General features: G+C 45.5%; 1 protein-coding gene across 1 annotated transcript in view; it reads left to right on the forward strand.

Annotated features, from left to right (window-relative positions):
* The window catches only part of RAB3B (RAB3B, member RAS oncogene family), a 127,412-nt gene that overhangs the window by 89,847 nt on the left and 24,564 nt on the right, over nucleotides 1-13,001 (forward strand). Inside the window, exon 3 of the mRNA XM_088458277.1 lies at nucleotides 1,413-1,531. Coding sequence (XP_088314403.1) covers nucleotides 1,413-1,531 — 119 coding nt within the window. The remainder of the gene's footprint in view (nucleotides 1-1,412; nucleotides 1,532-13,001) is intronic.

The raw sequence follows: 13,001 nt of genomic DNA on the forward strand, positions 1-13,001 counted from the left end.
CCTATTGGGTGCAATCTCTGGAAAGTTTTTTGCTTAACGGAGCTTGGAACATATGGGAAATGTGTTTCAACCTCATAAAACTGCAGTTTTTGAAGGTTTGTACTTTGGGCCTGATTCAGAGCTGAACGCTCTGACCAGAGCGCTCGCTCTGAATCAGGGCCCTTCTACCTCTTTTTAGAGCGTCCTCATGGACGCTCGCATAGCTGTGGGTTACCACCCACAGCTGTAGCGAGCATCCATGATGATGGTCGCGATGGTCTTGACCATCACGACCATCGGGCTTGCGACGGAGACCCTGCGGTAGGGTCTCGCTGCCGCAAGCCCTGGAGTGATTTGGCTCTATCAGAGCCAAAATCACTCCCACTGACATCACTAGTGATATCAGTGGGGCCGGCTTCAGACGGTAGGCGTTCCCATGGGAACGCCTCCGTCTGGCAGGCACGCCCACCAAAGGGGGCATGCTGTCAATCAACATCGACAGCACGCCCCCTTTGGTGCGAGACCCGGAGCGATGGAGAGCCCGTCGCTCGCCGGGTCTCGCGCATGCGCACGACGGAGCTCCCTTGCTGTTGCGAGCGTACTGCCGCTCACGAGCGGGTCTGAATGACCCCATTTGTACGAATTAATGTTAGTAAATCACTCCCTGACTATGACACATCCTTGTTCTATCCTTCTGTACATAGGGGTCGATTCAGTTATCTTGCCCCCCCGCTCTGGACTCATAGGACTGCATACAAACATCAGCAAGATGGACCCAAGACTGGGACATGAAGGGGGCGAGATGAGGTGCCTTTACCGGCGCTCCCGTGCTGTTTCAACAGCAACTCTCCCACCTCGCGGCTAATTGAATTGTTTGTTTTTAGTTGGTCTTATTTATCAAAGATTAATTTATTTTTTTAATAGTACATTAAATCCAGAAATGTAAAACATTTGAGCCATAAAAACACACTTTGCCTCCTCCTATTTTTCACGTAAATGTAAACTATTTCTATAAGTTAAGTACGAGATAAGACTCTTGTATGAGGGAACCATGGGCCTGATTCAGAGTTGGGAATAGTGAGATCTCTCTCTCAGCTGATCATCTTGGTAAAACCATGCTGCACTGCAGTTGGGGCAGATTTAAAATGTGCAGAGAGATTTAGATTTGGGAGGGAGGTGTCCAAACTGACATCTAAATTGTACAGTAATAATAAAGCTGTGCAGTATTTGTGGGCTACATGCAAAAGCAGCCAGTATTTACCCCACATGCAAAAAAATGTATGTATTTGCACCCCTTGCTTTGCAATATGGTTTGTCAAGGTTCACAGTTTAGTGCTATCTCTCTCTCTATTCCCAACTCTGAATCAGGCCCCATGAACGCAGGTTTATGATAAATGGTGTCCGACTGACTCCTCTCTCTGTGATTTGTACAGGACACAGCTGGACAGGAGAGATACAGGACCATTACTACGGCATATTATAGAGGCGCAATGGGATTCATACTGATGTATGACATTACCAACGAGGAGTCTTACAATGCTGTGCAGGACTGGTAAGTGTTTACTACTGCCGAGTATTGTAATCAGCAGCACTCTACAACTTTCTCAGGTGGGGTATCTCACCTTCCAGAATGAACATACTCTATTGCAGTGGTTCTCAAACTTTTTGAATTACGGCGCCCTAGAGTATCAGCATTGTTTCACGGCACCCCTAAGTTTAAGTTTGTTATTGAGAAATTCAGAAAAAAATCTAGTAAAGTAGTAAAGTGAAGTAAATTGTCCTTACCTGTCATCCTTAGGCTCAGTTATGTGGTGGGGGACAGGTTTGAGCTTCTGTTTCTTCACATATTTACATTACATTGACCATAGATAATTTAATTTGATGCTGGCCCACCAACCTGATGCACCCCTGCAAGTGTCCCGAGGCACCCCAGGGTGCCACGGCGCACAGTTTGGAAACCAGTGCACTATTCTATTCTTCTTTGAAATTGAATAACTTTTTTTATTATTAGTTGCTGTTAGCAATAAAGGAACAAAAAGATGCCCTAGGCACCGGAAAAGCGCACGTTAATAATATAGTATATAAAAATATAAATATAAAAATTTAAAATAATAAAAAATATATATATATTTCTGGCTCAAGCAGAGTATGGTGGCAGAGGAAAAAATGTACATTTCAAAAATGTAGCTCCTCAACGATGCACGTTGAACTTAATACAAGGTCCTGATGTGGGAGAGGCTATGTGCTTATATAGGTATATATACAAATGTGTAGCTATGAACAAATAATGCTGTAAATGGACAATATATTTCAGACTTTAAAGGCTTTGATAATATTAGTATAAATAAGAACTCTCAGTACCAAAGCAGTCTATTTTACGTTTTTATATAATCACAAATAGAAAACCCTCTACCATCGGGTGGCAACCGTCAATGGTTTCTATCCATCGATGGTCGATGGCCATCCCTAGAATGCCAATAATACAGCCAGAAATTAAAAAAGATCTTAGCCATCTCTAAAACATTTAACTATACAATTAAAAATACATCTTTTATTTAATTATACACAAATGTATGCAAATTAACTGTATGTTGTGGTTATCTTGCATCATATTTTAGCAATTTACACTTTCATTCATACTTTTTGCACCAAGGATAGGACTGGTGCATGTGTGCGCTGATAACCATGACGGCAATGAAACCAAGTGGACGCATAGGGGCGGTCCGGCCACAGTGATGTGTACAACCCTGAATATACGCAATTAGTTTGGTGCATGCATTACAGGAACAATTATGGTCAACCTGCATTCAACTCTGTATCAGGCTCTAGGAGCAATTTAAGTCTCTATGCAGCTCCTAGGTTAAGTGTGCAGAGCTATTCAATTACACGCATGGTAGACTCGCAACTAGCGTATGTCTGCTCGCACCTTCCGGCGGTGCGTGATGAAATTTGCGCTAGCTAGTGCCTTGGAGCACTTAAGCCGGGAGATGCAGTGTACCGTGATTAAGGCCTGGGCATTTGTTGCTGTAAGGTGAATCTCCCAGGATAAGTGCCGGGCACAATGCAATCCATTGAATAGTTTTGGGCACTTAACCCTAAGCTACATCCATACCAAGAGAATTAAATTCCCCCTTTGTGTTTCTGAACTAACTAAAGGAATATTGTACATTTCTCTGAATATTTCTATTTGACAAATAGAAAAAGAAATTGTGTATGGAGTGAGAGGCTATATAGCGGGAAGCAGTCGGGAAGCCGACAGACAGAATCCCGAGTGCCGGCTGCCCGACTGTCTAATCCCGGCAAGTGTCTAATGACAGGTGTCGAAATCCCGACGCTTGTTATTAGACCTACGCCGGGAGCCCGAGGCCCGGTATTCCGATCGAAGGTAAGCCGGGCACAGACAGCCGCGTGGGGGGGGGGGGTTAGGTTTAGGCTAGGGGAAGGGGGGGTTAGGCACCCCCCTGGAGGACTTAGGTGTAGGCGGCAGGGAAGGAGGGGATTAGGTTTAGGCACTTGGGGGGAGGTTAGGTTTAGCCACCCCTAGGGGAGGGTTAGGGTTGGGGGGGGGAATTAGGTTAGCATACTTACCTTAATGGACTCATCGGGATTTCCACCTATGTCGGGCTGTCGCCGGCTGGAATTCATACCGATCCCTATATAGCAGCATGTGTACATAAAGTAGCGCAAATTGAAGCACAAAACAGGAAACAGAATTCCAACTGAGAATATAATTAGTTAAATACAGTTTCCAGATTACTGCAGCGAGCCCAGATCACATAATGTTGTGTCCACATTGCTGAAAACTCCTCAAAATTAAATGTCCCCTGAAACCTAAAGTGATAACAGTCGCACAGATCCTTATGGGTTAGGTCACACAGACATGTCTGAGGCACAGTAACTAGGACACTAAGGTGCTACGCTGTAATGGATGTGCTATGTGTGTGCTGCAATAGACCTGGACAAAAGTGATACTTAGCCCCTTGTCACTGGAGCGTGCAGCACAGAATAACTGTCCGTCCTACATATGACTGTCTGAGGGAATCGGGTTAGTAGGGTAGTTGATGAGGAGGAGGAATCAGGCAGGGGAGATGGATGCTGCTGTCATGAAAAGTACCTATAATATATTACTAATTATAAAAGTAAAGGAAAAGATAGAGACAAAGATGGAAGGGTGAAAGCCATGCGTGTGGGTGAGTAGAGCTGGGATTAATCTGGCAGGAATAGGAAAGTAAAATGATGTATTTGTGTGATGGTCACAAAGGGTTGTAGTAGATGGACAGCAGTTGAATGTGATTGTTACAGGATATGATAGTTGGTATTTATCCTGTAACAGCTATAAAAGTCGCCTCCGTAGATCACCTCAATCTGCTACAAAATGGATAATCGCTGGTAAGTAACTAATTGCCCGAGATGGAGGACCTGAAAATTGCTTGTTTGGTTTAGGCAATCACTAGACCATTATGAAACTACATAATGTAGCCCCTAAATAAAAACATACTATACCTGCCTACTCTGCCAGAATGTCCAGGAGACTCCCAAAGGTTGGCAAGTCCTCTGGATTCCCAGGAGAGCAGCACACCTTCCTGGATCACTCCCACTTCACTGAGGAAGGGGGAGGGTACATACATTATAAGTATGAATAAAAAGAATATTATAAGTCACCTGATGATTTCCGTGACCTATATAAAAGCACTTGGCTATCAGCATCAGTGACTTATATCCTTATACATGAAACTATGGAACTGGCTCCCAAACTTTCTCAATGCCCTAAGTGGCCTATCCATTAGGCGACCTGAAAAACTGAACGTGAAGCGTTCAGTCCATCAAGTCGCCTAGGTGCGGTGCCCGCACTGAGTGGCTTTCACTGAACGTGATTTAGTGCAGGAGACCAACCTCCTATCTGTGAACATGTGGAACCTGATGCTCGTCGTCGGGTTCACCAGCATGTTCCACAGATAGTTGCCATAAGCCCAGCGTGTACGCGCATCTGTGATCCTTGCCAGCTATCCATTAGACGACTTTGTGAATGTTCCAACCAAAACCTCCTAGTTTTGGTCGGATTGTTCAAAAAGTTGTGTAATGGATAGGCCCCTTTACAGTTTCTGCTTTTTATTTATTTATTTTTACGGCACCCCTTGGCCAATAGTTTCCTATTGAGATACTCAACAAAAATTATTAGAACAGGAAAATTGTGCTCATCTATTATTCCTAGTTTCAGTTCTGTGAACACGGCTGCTTTTCTGTTTCCCCGAGTAACTTCTGATTGTCAGCATCAGCACTGGTGTTGCCTATTAATTCAACCAAAAGAGCAGGAATGAAAAGATGTGAACAGGAGAGAAGTGGAAATCGAGGGGGGAGAAGGGGAGGTGCAAGTGGGCAGTAGATTGTGAGAAAAGGGGAGGGGGACAGATAGGACGGGGAAAGTATAGGAGACATACAAAAAGGAGGGGACAGAGGCACATATGGGGAGATAGAGAGACGGATACACATACAGAGAGGAGAGGGGGTTAGAAGGATGGCACAGGTGAGTCAAATCACTATGGGGCCTATTCATCAAACCTAAACTTTCTCTGGAGGTAATTAGGTTTAGAACTCACATGGAGTTCTACCTAATTACAGGAGGAATTCATCATTCCTCCTCCCCATAACTAACTATTCTGAAAAGCTGTAATTTTTGCGATGACAGCTGTTCAGGAAATACATTCGCTAACCCAACGCATGCGCAGCACTACCTACAGCTGCGGTAATTTTGTGTTCCCCCCCTCCACTCACCTCCCCCCGTCCCCGACTTACCTGCTCGCGCAGCAGCCTCTGGCTCCGTCTGCTATACTGTCATGTGTTCTCCCCAGCAGAACTCAGTAGTTTAGAAAAAAAAAAAAAGTTTTTTTTTTCAAAACTTTATTGTGTTCTGCTGGGGAGAACACATGACAGCATAGCAGACGGAGCCAGAGGAGAGTCCAGAGCAATGGAGAAAGATGCTGGGGGACCTGCCCAGCTGAAAGCAGGTAAGTGTTACCTACTATACGCCACCTCACAGTGGCGGATAGTAACACCATCAAATTCCGAAAATATATAATTTTCGGAATTTGATGAATAGCATAATTTCCATATCCCCATACTAATGTATGGGGAGTGTGGATATTAACGCAGGGGGACTTAGCACAGGAGATATCAGTGATATCTCCTGTGCTAAGTGTGTTCATGAATACTAAAATAACGTTAATTAAGGAAAATGTCCTTAAAAACGTTATTTTAGTGTTGAATGTGATGAATAGGCCCCTATATCCTCTAATAAAATAACAATAAGATTAATAAATGCATCAAATGAAAAGCACAGTGATATTGTTTGTGATATTATATGAATTAATGTATAACTAGTGCAGGGTGGGTACAAATTATAATAAAACAGTCCTAATAGTATGTATAAATAATATCAGATATTTATGTAATAAAATAATCATGACTGAAATCAAACATATAAAACATTAAAGAAACAATAAAAGATTTTGCTAGCTATAGCATTAATATGATGAGGAAATAGGTGTACCTAGATGAGCTTGTCTAGCTCCGTAGAAGTATGTCTCTTTTGAAAGAAAGAATAAATATATTATTACCAGTATAGTGGTAGGTGAATATGACCAGTCTGTGGTATGTTTCAGTGGGGTCTCAACTAGTACATCCAGATAGATGGCAGTCTTTACTTGCTGCCTGCACAGTCCCATAAAGGAAGCAACAATTTTTGTCCAGAAGTTGGACAGAATAATTGGGGACTGCATTAATGGTAGCAACTGGTAGAAATGAAGTGGTGCAATATTGATATTTAGAGGAGAGATGATGTCAGTGATGATGGCAATATTGCAAAGTGTACATGTATCAACTAAATTTTAAGCAGAAGGAGACTATATAGGGTCTTTGTAGGTATTCGCAAACACTGAAAATGCTAACGCGTTTCGCTGGTATTCACTTCAGCAGAGCCAAGTGAATGGTACTAGAGGATAGTTTATATTTATATATATATATAATCACAGTATGGGTGTATATATGTATATATATATATATATATATATACATACGCACACCTAACCTTAGAAAAACAAATAGTGTGATTAGAGGTGCGCAAGACCTGCAGCCTATTCACTTCTTAAAAAAGGTGTCACCCTACCTCTAATCTAATACACTTACAAAAAAAACTTTTCAAGTGTGAAATGGCGCTGGATATAATAACTAAAGAAATATGTAGCAGGTAAATGATACTTATTCCTTATGTGTATTGGGTCTGTCAAGATGCGGCTGTATATATTCTTTTGTATGGATCTCAAATCATATTGGTTTTCTCAGTTATATACACATGGAAAAAAAAAAACATACAAAACAAAAATTGATGATTCCATCACGATGTATATATTCTGTACATACACCCCACTATTTCTAATGATGGCGTACCAGAACTCACACAATGATATATGGGGGTATTCTTGCAAGGGTTTCTTTTCCTCCCCCTCTATTGGAGTCAATCTTAATCTTTGTAGATGTTGTTTCAAAACAATGAGACACAAATGTATGTTAGTGCATACCATAACTCACTATGGGGAGTGATGTGCTCCTTCTCATCAAGGTTTCTTTTATACTTTTTAAAGAATGGACGACACACACATGAATCAATGCATACCGAAACTCACTTTAGGAATAATGGGATCCTTCTCATCAAGTTTATTTATGCCTTCAGGTGTTTTCACCAAAACAAATCAATCCTCCATGTTTTTATTCTCCCCAAATGATGAATTCTAGAAATAAAAAATGGTGATATGCATGTGTGATAAAATTCTCCTATTTTATTAAACACTATAAAAATTGGCTATACAAAATAAGCCAAACAAAAAATAAAAAGGTAAAAAATAATATGAAACACGACCTATCTGGTTATCGGGTAATATCTACTATGTAAATGATATTACTACAGATGCTACTTTTCCACAATTTTCTGAAATCCGGGATAGAATAGCAATTCCATCCACAGAATTTTTTCGGTTCCTACAAATTAGACATTTCCACTCTAAAATTTGTCCGATCCTGATTAGCAGACCTTTGACTACTTTTGAGTCTATTTGTTGGGGACGACCATCCACTAGGGGTCTTATTTCTACCATTTACTCCTTATTAAGGGAGGAAATATGTCCCAATTGGGTCTCTCATGAATTGGAGTGGGTACGAGATTTGGGGCACTCCATAGATGCTGAGGATTGGACGGAAATTTGGGATAACGTTGCCGCCAGTTCTATTTGCGTCAAAATTAAGGAAAACACTTACAAATTGCTATATCGTTGGTATTATGTGCCATCGCGGCTTCAAGTAATGTTTCCCGATGCTTCGGATAGATGCTGGAGGGGTTGTGGTAGCGAGGGCACTTTTTTGTATATCTGGTGGACCTGCCCCAAACTAATCAGTATATGGCAGGAGGTTGTCGATCTCCTCTCGCGCCTCTTTGAGACCACGATTCCCTCTGATCCTCTATATTCTACTTCCCTTATATCTGCCCTCCCTATCCCGATAGCAGAATAAGTTACTCCGTCACATAGTCTCAACTATGACCTGCCAAATTGCCAAATTTAATTTGATAAAACATAGTCCCCCTGGCTGACATACCAAAACATCTCCTCTCCATTTAACATTTAATTTTTATTTTCTTCTACCACACTTAGATTGAAAGAGTGTTTTACTTCCCTAGAGTCCAACCACCCTTCTTTGATCTTATTTTCCCCTGTTTTTCTTATGGTTTTCTTTTTTTTTTCTCTCAGACGGTTTGCCACAACGTTGCCGCAAGATTTTTCTTGCTTCTATATCTTTTTCTTTTTCTACTGAGAAAATGAATCACTATATTATTGTTCTGCAATGTTACAGTCCTTATTTTAAAAGCATATTCTATGCTGTAATTTATTTTTGAATGTTTGACTGTACTTTTTTATTGTGATTTGCTCAATAAAAATAGTGTAAAAAGAAACATGACCTATCTGATATGTAGGAGTCGAAAAGTCCAATTCCCAACCATTATGCAGATGTATGTATCTCAAAGTCCATCCAGATCTAAAGAGTCCCTACATTTTTTATTTCTATAATTCATCATTTGGGGAGAATAAAAACATGGAGGATTGATTTGTTTTGGTGAAAACACCTGAAAGCATAAATAAACTTGATGAGAAGGATCTCATTATTCCTAAAGTGAGTTTCGGTACGCATTGATTCATGTATGTGTCGTCCATTCTTTTAAAAGTATAAAAGAAACCTTGATGAGAAGGAGCACATCACTCCCCATAGTGAGTTATGGTATGCACTAACATACATTTGTGTCTCATTGTATTGAAACAACATCTATAAAGATTAAGATTGACTCCAATAGAGGTGGAGGAAAAGAAACCCTTATAAGAGTACCCCCATATATCATTGTGTGAGTTCTGGTACGCCATCATTAGAAATAGTGGGGTGTGCGTACAGAATATATACATCGTGGTGGAATCATCAATTTTTGTTTCTACTTCAGGGTCCATAGGGTATCCACAGGATACCTTGGGGTATAGGTGTGACGTCAGTCATCGGGCACCAAAGAGTTAAGCTTTCAGCCTCCCAGGATGCACTAGGTCCCCCTCCTATACCCCGCCCCCGAGCCAAGGCACCTCAGTTTAGTTTGGTGCCCGGCCGGAGTCGGGTGCACCTGTCGGAGTGGGGGCTACAAGAGCCCCTGAAGCTTTCTTCTATGCAGCTGTGGCTGCACATCTGGATGTACAGCATGGACAGTCAGTCCTGACGTCCATGCTGTCTTCCCTACACCCCCGCCGGTACCAGAACGCCGGTACCGATCCGGGGATGCTGGTGAGCATCTGGGGTCACAGCTAGTGGTGACCCCAGATGTTCCGGACCATGGCCGGACTCAAGGGAGACAAAGGTAAGCAGCGGGGTCCCGCGGTGGGTCCCCGCTGGTCACATGGTCCTAAGTCCCCAGGCAGGGGGCTCCCTGGGGACTGGCTGCAGCGTGGAGCCAGGCGACCAACCTGCGCTTCCACTACCCCCTGGGACAGCGGACCGCAGCAGAGCGGTAGCGCTGCGGCGTCCCAGGGGTTAAATGCATGCCAGGGGAGCGCGCCTTCCCTGTCTCACAGCCGGCGCCTCCCCCGCTGCACACAGCCCTCTCTGCACGCTGCCGACTGGTCCTGTGGCAGCACTCCTCCCCCAGGCCAGCCTCCTCTCTGCTCCTCGGCGGCCATCTTCTATGAACACATGGTGAACGCTGCTGGAAGCCTGGACGGAAGCATCGTGGTCTGGGTCCCCCCGCATACCTCTCCTCCGATTTGGGTCAGGTCTGTGTATGCTGCGCTGTGTCCTACCAGGCCCTGTGTCTGTGTAGTTGAGTGATCAGCGCTGTTAGTGCAGGAATTTATATTTCTTTGCATTGTATGTGACTGTGCTAGCGCTGCTGCCTGTAACTTTTCTTCTAACTGTCAGCTTTATTACTGTCCCTGTTCTTTCTGCTAAGCCCTTGCGGTGCGGTGCTGCAGGGTGGTCTCTCGCCTTTTTAATATATAATTGGTGAGAGGGGTCACATACGTGGTGCCATCATGTCTGAAAGTGATTTTCCCCTCCGGCTACAGTGTACTACGTGTAAAGTGCCGTTAGCGGAGGGGGAGGGTAGCGCGGAGGGCCTCTGCCGGCAGTGTTTGTCCATGGCGCGGCCTCTTACGGTTACAGCACCAGTACAGGAGCCGCCCTGGGCTTGTTTCGCTCAGGCGCTTACAGCCTTAGTGGGCCAGTTAGCTCCGCAGCCCGCGTTTACACCGATGGGTTTGTCCCAGCAGTCAGTGGTGTCGTCACCCATGCAGGGTTTCCCACGACAATTGGTGGTACCCCACAGTCTCCCTATTTCCCCGCTCCAAGTTTCTCAGGAGCCAGCGTGGGTTAACTCCCTGACGAGTTCTGTACAGCACTTGTCGGATGTGTTGCAAGGGGAGTCTGTGATGCGGCCACATAAACGGCCGGTGGCATCTCTGTCGGCTCCTTATGAGGATGACGAGGGGACGTCTGATGATGGGGAGATTCTGGATCCTTACGATCAGGAACCTCTCCATACTAAGGACGCTGATGCTAAGTCCAAGGTATATATTCCTGGACTTATTCGGGCGGTCTGCACAGCCTTGGTGATTGAGGACGAAGTTCCCCCAGCGGCTAAATCTAAGTATGCCTTTTTCAAGGATGTGAAGGGCGATGCCACAGTCTTTCCTCTTTCGGGTCAGTTAGTGGACCATTCAGAGGAGGCGTGGAAACAGCCTGGCAAAAGATACCAGCCGCAGAGGCGTCTGGCGGTGGCTTATCCATTCACGGATAATTATTTTGCAAAGTGGGAATCCCCTCCACAGGTGGATTCTCACGTGACCCGTCTTGTCCGTAGTGCCACATTGCCGATGCCACCCATGTCCTCCCTTAAGGATGCTACAGACCGCAAGGTGGAGATCTGCCTGAAGTCCGCTTATTCCCTTGCGGGGGGGGGGGGCAGCACGGCCGGCTATGGCCATTTGCTGGGTTGCCAGAGCGATGGAGCGCTGGGCGGATTCATTAGAGGCATCTTTTGATTCCGACTGTCCGGCCGAACAGGCGGAGTTGATTGGTAATCTCCGTGATTCGGCCACTTATATCAACGAGGCGGCCTTAGACATTAGTACTCTGGTGTCTAGAATTTCTTCAGCAGCGGTGGCTGCTCGTCGCACCTTGTGGCTGCGGTCCTGGAAGGCGGACGCAGATTCCAAAAAGGGTCTGGAGGCGTTGCCATTTACCGGAGAAGTTCTCTTTGGTCAGGATCTGGATAAGATTGTGGCCACGCTGGCGGCAGCCAAATCGGCTCGTCTCCCGTCGGCCGCTGCTCCTTCTGGTTCTGGACCTTCGTCCTTTCGGTCATCTAGGGCCCAGGGCAGGCCCAAACCACAGTCTTTTCCTCGACAGGCTGGCCCTAAGAAATCGGCCAAGCCCCGGAAGCAGGCATGGAGTACCAGACCTCCGGCCCCCAAGCCAGATGACAAGCCTGCGGCCTGACGGTCCGGGCCTCCCTTTGGGGGATCCCAAGGTGGGAGGCCGCCGGCTGCAGTTCGCCCAGTGTTGGTCGGCCACTACGACAGACACTTGGGTTCTCGAGGTGGTCTCCCACGGGTACGCCCTCTCCTTCCGGCACAGACCCCCGGCTCGATTCTTCACCACGGGTCTACCATCAGACCGGAACAAGGCTACGGAGCTGCGGAAGGTATTGCACACTATGCTCCAGGCTGGAGTTATAGTGCCTGTTCCATTCTCCCAGAGGGGCCAGGGTTTCTATTCAAATCTTTTTTTGGTGCAGAAACCCAATGGGTCATATCGTCCGATTCTCAACCTCAAAGCTCTCAACAGGTCTTTGCGGGTTCCGAAGTTTCGGATGGAGACCCTACGGTCCATCATTCTGGCACTGGAACCTGGGGACTACATGGTGTCATTGGACATACAGGACGCTTACCTGCATGTCCCTATTCTTTTGTGCCATCAACAGTTCCTCAGGTTTGCAATCCGCAGCGACCACTTCCAGTTTCGGGCGTTACCTTTTGGCCTGGCAACAGCACCACGTGTTTTCACCAAGGTGATGGCGGTCATGGCGGCTTCTCTGCGGCTGCAGGGAGTCCGCATGTTGCCGTACTTGGACGACCTTTTATTGGTGGCAGGATCTCCAGAGCTCCTTCTACGCCACTTGGTCCTGACCATTGCGCTACTGCAACGGCACGGCTGGATAATCAACTGGCAGAAGTCCACTCTAATCCCGTCTTGGAGGATTCTGCACCTCGGAGCCTTATTGGACTCGGAACAGCAGAGGATCTTCGTGACGGAGGAAAAGATCTCTGCTTTACAGTCGAGGGTGCGCAGTTGTCTGCTCAGCCGCCGGGTGTCTCTACACTCGGCGATGAGGTTACTGGGCTCCATGGTGTCGGTGTTCGACATGGTGGAATATGCCCAGTTTCACT

This window comes from Taudactylus pleione, unplaced genomic scaffold, assembly GCF_031769625.1.
Source record: "Taudactylus pleione unplaced genomic scaffold, aTauple2 ptg000824l, whole genome shotgun sequence".
Taxonomy (NCBI): Eukaryota; Metazoa; Chordata; class Amphibia; order Anura; family Myobatrachidae; genus Taudactylus; species Taudactylus pleione.